This window comes from Salarias fasciatus, assembly GCF_902148845.1.
Source record: "Salarias fasciatus chromosome 23 unlocalized genomic scaffold, fSalaFa1.1 super_scaffold_20, whole genome shotgun sequence".
Classification (NCBI taxonomy): Eukaryota; Metazoa; Chordata; class Actinopteri; order Blenniiformes; family Blenniidae; genus Salarias; species Salarias fasciatus.
Window position 1 is genome coordinate 15,343,540 of NW_021941230.1, and position 10,524 is coordinate 15,354,063.

Here is a 10,524-nt window from a genome sequence, read left to right on the forward strand (position 1 = left end):
ATTACTCCGATTGTCTTCTACGCCGCGCGTGACATTTAAGGCCGCGGGACGCCGAATCGGCAGAAGTGACCACCGGCCAGCCAAACGCTGGCCGCCATTCACAGATTTGACACGTTACGAAGTCCTGCTTGTCTGCTCACATTCGAATCTTTATGGAGTGTCATAATTTCTGGTGTTCGGTCGTCAACAACGTGCTGAAAGCTGGAAGGAACGTTGGACCAGTCAGATGTTTTTACCTTGAGTTAAAGAGTTGTTCAGGTAGAAACGGCCTCCCGGGACCCCCAGATTTTTTCATAATGGAACTCTCTATCGCCCCCTGGAGGAGGAATATTAAAGATTTCACATGTTGTCCCTTTAAAGCTTCAAATTACAGCTGAGCAGCAAACAATGAGAGAGAGAAAGAGAGAGAGAGAGAGAGAGAGAGAGGCTGTGTGTGTGTGAGTGTGTGTGAGAGTGTGAGTGTGTGTGTGTGAGAACACAGGTTTGGTGTAACAGTCTGATGGTTTGGGATCATTTGCAGTGGCAGCAGCATCACATCAGCTTCACTTTAATTAACAGGATCCTTTCACCTGTTCACTGTCTCACAGGTACGTTCGTTTTACTCTCATTCATCACTTTTTATTTCAGGATCATTTGGTCTAATTATGCAGCTTTATGAATGATTTTTTAAAAAACATTTTTCAAACTGTCCACTGTCTCATACATTTAATGACAATTTGGAGTAATTTCCCATCTGTGAAGCAGCTATTTAACATTTTAACACTTTCTGACACTCCAGTCGTGTCTTGTACATTTGCAAATACATAATATTTAAAAATTTATAATTTGGGTGAAAACTTTAAAAGACAAAATGATGTGATCATATTTTGATGTTTAAAACTGTCCACTTTATCTGTATTTGTTCATGAATGCACTGAAATGTTGTCGACTAACAACACATTTAGAAATAAGTTTGCAACACCTACTTTTTTTAATTTGTACATTTTATCTTTATCAAACCATAATTATAAGAATATTGATGATAATTAAAACACTATAATATATAATAGAAAAAAAAAATAAGAAGGAAAGATTGATCAATGTTACTGAACAAATAACTTTAAATGTGGCTTCAGTGATATTTGTTTGCTTGAGGACTGAAATTCTTAATTTTATATTTGATTTCACACCGTCTGAATTTCATTTTATAAATAAAATAAAACATAAATGACCTGAATGACAAGAAATCAAAGATTGTTAAATAACGCTTTGACTCTGACACTCAACACTCGATCCAACATTTATCTATTCATCATCATCGTCATCATAATTATTATTATTATTATTATTATTATTATTATTATTATTATTATTATTACACATTCAGTTCTCTTTAAAGTGTTTTTAATTATTTATAAGGCTGTAGTGAAAATAATAACAAAAGTGAAAAAACTAAAATAAAAGGACAACATAAAATACAATTAGAAGAAAAGAAAAGCTGGAAAAACTTTAATCCTTTTGAGTTTTGACCTCTTTCAATAGAATTTGGCCTGCTGAGCAAAAAACCTCGATGGAATAGAAAATAATCCTAAAGCATTTACTGTCACTCAGATGTGTTTCAAACATTAAAACACAGAGAAATGAATATATTAATTCTGTTAAGCAATTTCTCACTCTGCTTCTCCTCTATAATCACATTTATTATTATCATTTTTGTATGACTGTATTTTTTACAGTCAGAATAATAGAATTCTTATCAAAAATCTACAAGAGATAATCTGTAAAATAATATTAATTGAATAAAATAATGTATTGAGAACGTGCAAAGAAAAATGTCATGTAATAAATAATTTCTTCAAATTCCGATGGGGCCCGACACACTCTCAGTGCTCGGGCCCGAATAATAGTTTCAGCACAGAGAGTCAACGTCTGATAGTAAAACACCTGTTATCCTGTAAAACATTTTGATTTTGATGCTCCAGATGAGAGCAAGAGGGTCTAAAAATCAACAGACACGAGTCAAATCTGATCCGGATCGGCCTCGGTGCACAAACAAGCGAATCACAGGAAGAGAAGAGGAAAAGATTCACGCGTCGCTCGCCAACCCTCGGACCCTTGTGAACATTTCCCCCTCCCTCAAGAGCGTAATTTCAAGGCTAAAAGCCTCAGTCTGGAGCGTCCGGCTCGTTATCAAACGTACTCCTCTGAAACAAAGGGATGAAAGAAGATGAGTGCAGAGACTGGAGCTGAGCCTGAAGGCGGGACGTCTCTGGAGGTCCGGATCAACACCGGAGACTCGGTTCATTCACGTTTTAACGCACTCTAAAGCATTTTCAAAAAGACTTATTTGAAGAACTGCATGTCAATCTGAAAGAATGAAGTGGAGCTTTAGTTTGTATAGGACTCCTTTAATAGGAGAGGTGGTCGGTGTTTTGTGGTGACCTGGAATCTGTGTTCCCCCCCCCCCCCCAGATGAAGGTGGAGGGGCTGCAGGAGGACGGGGACGCCGACCCGCTGCCTCTGGAGGAGCGGGGCGGCGGCGGCGGCGGCGCGGCGTGCAGCCGGCCCGGCTCGGCCGAGCGCTGCATGTCCCGCCTGCTGAGCGCCGTGGAGAGCGAGCTGCAGGCCGGCCGCGAGAAGGGCGACCCCACGGAGCGCGAGCTGCGCGTGACGCTGGAGGACGCCGAGCTGTGGAGGAAGTTCCAGCACATCACCAACGAGATGATCGTCACCAAGAACGGACGGTCAGTTCTCCACGGTCTCGTCCCGAGACCAGATCGTTTCAGTGAATCTGGAAAGTCTTTCCTCCCGCATGAAGGAGCGACGAAGCCGTCATTAGTTTGTTGGCCGAATCGAGTGTTTTTATTGGCGGCGGCCGATCCGTACCTGACATGTGTGCGCACACACGCGGTTTGGTAATCGGGGTTATTCATTAGTGTCGATAGCAGCCGCTCGGCGAGCCGCCGGCTGCTTTTTTTTTACCGAGCTGAGGTGCGTTGACCGGTCGAGCCCCGCGGCGGGAAAACACTCCATTCACACCTGCAGGAGGCCACTTGAGCGGCTGTTAGCGCCGAGAGCCGCTGTTTGTCTCCGCGCACGCTAACTTTCCCTTTTTTTTTTTTGTTGTTTTTTTAAATTAAATAAGGCAACAAATTCAGGTTCAAACACAAAGAAAAGCTTTTAGTTTGATGGAAAGAGTCGACAGAGGAGGGTCAGGAAACAAAGCCGGGCACGCCTCGCTCGCACACCACTGCAAAAAACTGTAAATACTCTGATCGTCCGGCGCACGAACCAACTCAAAGCGCGCCACAATGAAGACGTCTAATAGAAAAGATGTTTTTCAAGGTTAAACTGAAGTTTAAAATCACTTAGTTCACTCAATTTATCTCCTCAGTCATTAAAACAATGACAGAAATTGTTAAAATCAAGCTGTATGGATTGAATGTGCGTGTGCGTGTGCAGTCGGATGTTCCCGGTCCTGAAGGTCAGCGTGTCCGGCCTGGACCCGTCCTCCATGTACTCCTTCCTGCTGGACTTCGTGCCGGCCGACAGCTGCCGCTGGAAGTTCGTGAACGGCGAGTGGGTGGCGGCGGGCCGGGCCGAGGGGCGCGGCGAGGGCCGCGGCCACGGCGGCATCTACATCCACCCCGACTCGCCCAACTTCGGCGCCCACTGGATGAAGGCCGCCGTGACCTTCAACAAGGTCAAACTCACCAACAAGGTCAACGGGGGCGGGCAGGTGAGTCCAGAGGAAAACCCTCGATAAGGCTCAGGGTCATGGTTGGGGTCAGGGGTCATGTGGTCGATCATTTGACACCAGCGCTTCTCTTTCTTCCGTCCAACTTTTTCTGGACTCCTCTCCTTCTCCGGAGTCTTCTTCAGGCCATTATCCCACTCTCCGTCGAGTCTCTCTCCCGGCCGCATTGAGCTGGAGTGGGCGAGAGACTACCTCCTCTAATTAACCACTTCAGTCCCTTTCCTCGCTCACTTCACCTGCTCGCCCCCTCGTAACCACGGGAACGGGATAAACAGCTCTTAATTGGCCGGCGGCAGTTTAATGCACTTCCTGTCGAGAGCTGTTCACCACTCATAGAGGCCCTCACACACATGCACACACACCAACACACACACACTCACTCCAAAATTGGCATTAATGTTGTTTATATTTACCCATTATCCCTTTCCAAACATGGAACACACTCACACACTCACACACACACACACACACACACACACACACACACACACACACACACACACACACACACACACACACACACACACACACACACTCTGGAACAGAGAGCTCGGCCATAATGAAATAATTGCTCAGCTTATTTGTACATTATGGTAATTATGTTTTTTACTGGAAAATTAATTTATCCATCATGCTTCAGATGGACAAGAGCGAGAGAGAGGTAAACTATATTCAAAGCGGGCCCACACACACTCCAGCTAATGTGGCTCTGCCAGCATACACACACGCAGCACGGGGTCACATCTGAAGCCAGCCTCTCAATCTGAATAGAAAACAGTTTGTTTTTGTGTGCCGGCCCAGAGAGCTGTGATTGGTTAATTGGGCCTCGTTAGCGGGCTGGATGGAGAGACGGACTGGAGAGAAAAGACAGATGGATAAAAGAGTGTTTGGGCCAAAGACAAAGATGGCTCCACTCCATAAAAGTGACTCAACCACCGCTGCTTTGGTTTGTCTGCTTCCTGATGGCTCCAAAGAGCCGTTTTGGACTTTTCCAAACTTTCACTCAGGAGTTCGGTGTTAGCTTTGTTCGCTGAGTTGATCGTAAAGAATCTTTGAGTCGCCGTGAAGACAGGCACAGGCAACAACGGCAAAGATGGCGGCGCAAACAGGTGATACAGACAAAATGGCCGACGGCGACCGGGGAGGGCGCCAGGTTCGAAATCACACGTGGCTCGTCTGTGTTTTCCAGATCATGCTGAACTCTCTGCACAAGTACGAGCCTCAGCTCCACATCGTGTGTGTGGGCTCCCGCCACCGGCTGGTCTCCAACGTCTCCTTCAAAGAGACGCAGTTCATCGCCGTCACCGCTTACCAGAACGAAGAGGTACCGTCGCAAGTAAAAGGAAAGAGAGACAGAATGAACAACTGAAAGGGCTCCAAGCGCAAAGATGTTGGAAAATTCTCAAAAAAATAAGTCAACATTTTTAAAAAAAATAGAAATACATTTTTTTTAGATGTTTTCCAGACAAATAATTTAGTTTGCAAATTGGATTATTCAAGAATCCTTCTCATCTTTTTATAGGACAATTATAGACCCAACCTCAAATTTTGGGAGCCAATTAATTTAACAAAATTAGGTGAAGATCAAAACAAGAGTTTAACTGTAGAAATAACCAAACTTTAAATTGATAAAGCCATTTCTGATTCAAAAACTAATAAAGCATCAGAGCCGGATGGGTTTTCTTCAGGATGGTATAAAGAGGTGAAAGATGCGGTCGCAACGTTGAGAGGAGCATTTAATTCGGTTTCAAGAAACGGCATCGCGCCTCCTTCTTGGAAAATCAAATCCATTTTATTGATCCCGGCTGGAGCGTGGGAATTACCGCCCTATAAGTGTGCTCAATCAAGATTATAATATTTTGTGGGAAAATTATTAGTTTGTACTAAATGGGTTTTATTAATAACAGACAGATATTTGGCAAACCACTGAACACTATTAAAAATCAAAATAAATGTATAATTATCAGCCTTGACACCGAAAAGGCTTTTGATAGGGTTAATTGGAAATCTTTACATGAAGTTTTAGAAAAATTTGAATCAATCCCATCAAATTCCAAAGAAATAATTCCATCAATCACTCATAAAAGCAGGATATAAAGTAAATGGAGCCTTCTCAAAATCATTCCATAATGAAAGGAAATAGACAAGGGGGTCCCAGTGGCCCATTGCTGTTTGCCGTTCGTACTGAGGCATTAAGTGAGGAAATTATTCAGAATATCAAAATTATAGGAGTCGAATTGCTCATAAAAGAACATAAGATTTCACTTTTCGCAGACGACATTCTGATCTATTTGTTAAATCCAGATTCCTCTTTCCTTCATCTCCTCTCCTATTTGGAGTTATCTGGATCAGTATTTGGCTATAAACTTTATATTAGAAAAACACAATTCCAAATCTTTCATTATATACCGAGCCAGACGCTGACTCAGAGACTGAGTTAAATTGGGAGCTGGATCGTGGCGTCAGTGTTGCAAAAGATCGATGTAAATTCTTCAGTTAACAAAAGAGAAAGGTGGCCTTGCCTTAGCTAGCCCAATGATTTTCACCATAATGTACATTTTTTGATAACAGAACCAAGACAAATTTTCAATCAGCTAAGAGACAAAACTATGACTGTTTTCTACAGATATTAGAGGAATGAAAAGAACATTTCCGATGGGTTTTTGTTTTGTGTTGTGTTTGGGACAATTTGAGATAGCATTAAAGATTCAATTTCTGCAATTCAATGAAAGGCCTGGATGTTACAGTATTTGCATGGCGACTGATTCCGCTGGGAGTTCTTCAAGATGGCTTTAATGGAACCATTAAGTAAAATATGTTGTTAAAAATAGATTAAATGACCTGAGCGGAAACGTCCTGCTTGTCTGTGTGTGCAGATCACAGCGCTGAAGATCAAATACAACCCGTTTGCTAAAGCTTTCCTGGATGCCAAAGAGAGGTAATCTGCTTTTACAACTTCTGTCATCTTATTCATCCCACCTTGTCACGACAAATGTAATGTATGAAACAAATAATTCAAAGAATGTGTCTTCAAAATGAATATTCTATATAGACAATGTTTGTACATTTGTATGTTTTAATGTTTTATTTCTATTTGAATCCTCTGTTAAAAAAAATGTCTCAAATCAGCTCATCGTGTGTCGAGCGACTCCGATTTATTCTCTCTAACTGTTGACACTTTGCACTTAGCGCTTAGCATTTCTCACCAGGGTAACAGGGGAAGTTAGCATTAGCAGGTGATTAGAGAGTCATTATCAGCTGTTGGGAGCTTCAACTTCTCACTCGTTTGGAGAAACGGTGTCAAGTGATCCAGTCACACACACACACGCACACGCACACGCACTCACCTCTAATGGGGCGTTTCGTTTCTCCTCCTCAGGAACCCAGGGGGGCGGGGTTTGGCGGAGTCCTCTGAGAGTCGTGTCGGGATTCAGTCCTGTGAGTCACTTCAGTAACATCAATCTGTAAAAACATAATAAGCACGAATTTATCAAAAATAATTTCTCGATTTATCTGTATACAGGTTCTCTTTTAAAAGCTAAAGTAGTGTGTGTGTGTGTGTGTGTGTGTGTGTGTGTGTCAGGTTGGTCCTTGTGCTCAGCCGGAGGGGGCGGGGCTTTTCCTTACGGCAGTAGCCTCCCACTAACATCACATCATCATCATGGTTACAAGCATCACGGTTACCCTGGCCGACACACACCTTACCCCACGGCCTACCTGCCGCACCGGTCACACTCCTCAGGTAACTCTGTGTGTGTGTGTGTGTGTGTGTGTGTAAGAATTCTATATTTAAATGTTAGAAAACTTTAGTTCTTAGCCCCAAGAGGCAATTACTGTTGTGTTGTGTTGACCTGTGTGTGTGTGCGTGTCAGTGTGTCTGTCCGAAGGTGTCCAGGTGTTGGACGGATGGAACTCTTCTTCACCTCGCCCCTCCTCCTCCTCCTCCTCCTCCACTCCCTCCTCCTCCCTCCCTCTAACCAGCAGTGCTCCTTCCTCACAGCCTCCTCCTCCTCCTCACAGCTCCAGGTGAGGCCCCGCCCACTACCATATATGGTAAACGGATCTTCCCCTGCTCATAGATGACACACAGCGTGTGTGTGTAACCGTGTTTAACTCTCTGTGTGTGTGTGTGTGTGCGTGCACAGTCAGTATCCATGTCTGTGGACGGTGGGATGCAGCGAGTTAAGCCCCGCCCACTCACCATGTGCCGCTCTCCACGGACAAATCGGCAGCGAGAGCCTCATCCAGCCGGCCGGTCACGGACGAGTGGGCGGAGCCGGCTGGCCGCCAGGCGCCACTCACTCCTTCTGAGGAGAGACGTGATTGGCTGAACGAGGACGCCATGACCGCAGGTCATGGCCACATTAAAGCAATGTCAAGTGACAGCTCGTCATTACCAGTGTGTGTCTGTACAGACTTATCAGCCAGTGCTAACGTGTTCATGCTGTTAGCACTGATGTTTCTGGAGGCTGCTCATATATTCATGTTAACCAGCTGGTTGTTACTAATTAGTGTTCGATCACGGTGGCCAAACTGGTGTTTCCATGAGTTCATGACGCTACTTTATCCTGGTTACTCGTGGTAACTATTCAAGGTTTATTACTCTAGAGTGCTAATCGTGATTTACTAACTCTCAGTAATCGCACGTGGCGAATCGTCCAACAAGGTAACCAGTGGTGGAACTCACAACAGCTATTCTATTTTATTCTATTCTATTCGTCCAACATTTTCCATTGTACGCTGTTATATTTATTCTATTCTATTTGATACAAATGTATTCCATTCTGCTCTGTTATAGCTTACTGGTGCCGACTAGTCGCAATTTATATCTATTTATCGCTGATTTCTATTTTACCTGGTCACTGTCTGTCCGTGTTAACTCGGTAAATAAAATAACAAAACTGGTGGAACTATAGTTTCTATTGTATATATATATATATATATATATATCTGTTCCTATAGCATTACCTAATGACTGCAGAGATCCTGCTCGCAGTTACTGGTAACTACAAACTAATCTGTATGGTTATTAGTAAATTAGCATTATGATTCTATTGGGACTGGTTGAACACGTTTTTTTACCCAGCTTGCCAAACACTGCAGCCGTGTGGCGCCCCCTGCTGCCAGGGGGTCAAAGGTCATTTAGCCGCCAGAGTGGCACGTCGTTTGTGGTTTTACCCGTTTCTATTAGTCTGGTTGTTGCAGAAGCAAAATGTAAAAACAAGCCGGTTCCTTTTCTGCGGTTTTCTCTGTTGTGGTTTGTCCGCTGGCGCTCAGAGGAACTGATTCTGCTCGGTGTCAATAAAGCTTCAAACTGTTTCTGGATGTTTTTATTCACCGCTGCACGAAGATTCATTGAGGAAATGTTTGCTTAGTTCTGACTAATAAGATGACAGCAGGGCTGGACGTTGTTCGACCCTCCATGTTCACGACTCTGAGCCAATAAACAACACGTTCAGAGAGAACTGGACTCCTCGCAGACAAACACACGAGTCTCCAACTGGATCGCGGTTTTTACCTTCATCTCAGACGCTTGTCCACTGTTTCTCCAAGCAGTGTGGATTGTGCAGTCTTCATCCTGAAGCCCTCAGGTTTCCCCTCAGGTCCTCTGACAGTCTGTGTCGCCCCCTGGTGGCTCATCGCAAACACAACAACACAAGAGGCTCCAGGAGAAAGAAAGAAGCCGAAGTTGTGAACAAAGAGGGCCGAAATGTTCCATAAATGCTTTGATTTGCCGAAAGTAAAGAAAAGAATTTGGATTGGTCATCAGGACATTTTTACTTCTACATTTGTTTTTGCTCAAAACAAGAGTAAATCAAAGTAAAATTGTCAAAGTAATCAATAAATCTGCTGCCGGATACATTTATGTAAGCGAATAAATCCATCTAGAAATGAATACATAAACATTTCAGGTGCATAATTCAGTCCAAAGAAAAGAAATTCAGGGGTAAATTGTTTTTACTGAAGCGTTTCAGTGTGAGAAGGCCATAGTAGCAGATTAAATAACTGCAGACAATGATGTGTGTGTGGTTTTTTTGGGGGGTTTTGTTTTGTTTTTATTTTTATTTTTGGAAGACTTGCTGGAGAGGATCTGGCTGGAGCAGCTCAGCTCGGTTGTGTCTGCAGAAACAATAAACACCCGAACAACCCCAGCATCTTCCACATGTAACACGCATTACGGCGGCTGCGCCGCGCTCCCCTCCCCGGAGGGTTCCTCCTCTTTCATTTGCTTGTCGTACCTGAAAACCTGAGAGATCAAACCTCCAGACTGTGGAGACAGTGGTCTGCGGTGCACACGATGCCAGACGGCTCATCTGATGTTTGTTTGGCCGCCTTCCTGCGGGACGCCCCCTCAGGGAGCGACGGTCTGCTTGACATACCGACTTGGCAGAGCGCCGCTCTGGAAAAGCCATCAGGTGGATGTAGGAAGCTCAGTGCGGAGCGGCGAGGCTGGGGAACACATGTAGGTCAGCACATTTACAGAGACAACACACACACACACACACACAAAACCCTTCAACATGAACATGAAGCTTCCTGCAGCTTGGGAGCGGATGTTGTTTTTGAGGATATGACTCCAGCTATTCATTATTTTAGCTATAATGACTGAACTGACCTTAAATAAAGAATCTATTTAAATAGTAAACATTAAAAAATGACAAAAGGGGAACAAATCTGAGCACTGAACTCCATTTGGTACCTTTTTTTGTAACCCAGACAGTAAAATATCTATTTTTATCATATAAATGTTGGTTCCACGGTCGGAGCCTCAGACTGTCCTGAAGTTG

At 43.9% G+C, this 10,524-nt stretch overlaps 1 protein-coding gene across 1 annotated transcript; it reads left to right on the forward strand.

The window, feature by feature from the left end:
• The first annotated feature begins 2,451 nt into the window (after nucleotides 1–2,451).
• Nucleotides 2,452–8,047, forward strand: tbx19 (T-box transcription factor 19). The gene is made up of 8 exons (XM_030086431.1): nucleotides 2,452–2,723; nucleotides 3,442–3,718; nucleotides 4,926–5,060; nucleotides 6,613–6,674; nucleotides 7,116–7,174; nucleotides 7,320–7,478; nucleotides 7,609–7,762; nucleotides 7,882–8,047. The coding sequence occupies exons 1-8, from the start codon at nucleotides 2,452–2,454 to the stop codon at nucleotides 8,045–8,047; spliced, it is 1,284 nt and encodes a 427-aa protein (XP_029942291.1).
• Nucleotides 8,048–10,524: the final 2,477 nt, after the last annotated feature.

Bases quoted from the DNA above. Each gene is read 5' to 3' on its own strand.
- tbx19 (XM_030086431.1), top strand. From the start codon at position 2,452: ATGAAGGTGGAGGGGCTGCAGGAGGACGGGGACGCCGACCCGCTGCCT. The intron at 2,724-3,441 runs GTCAGTTCTCCA...GTGCGTGTGCAG, and splicing joins ATCGTCACCAAGAACGGACG to TCGGATGTTCCCGGTCCTGA. The intron at 7,763-7,881 runs GTGAGGCCCCGC...GTGCGTGCACAG, and splicing joins CCTCCTCCTCACAGCTCCAG to TCAGTATCCATGTCTGTGGA.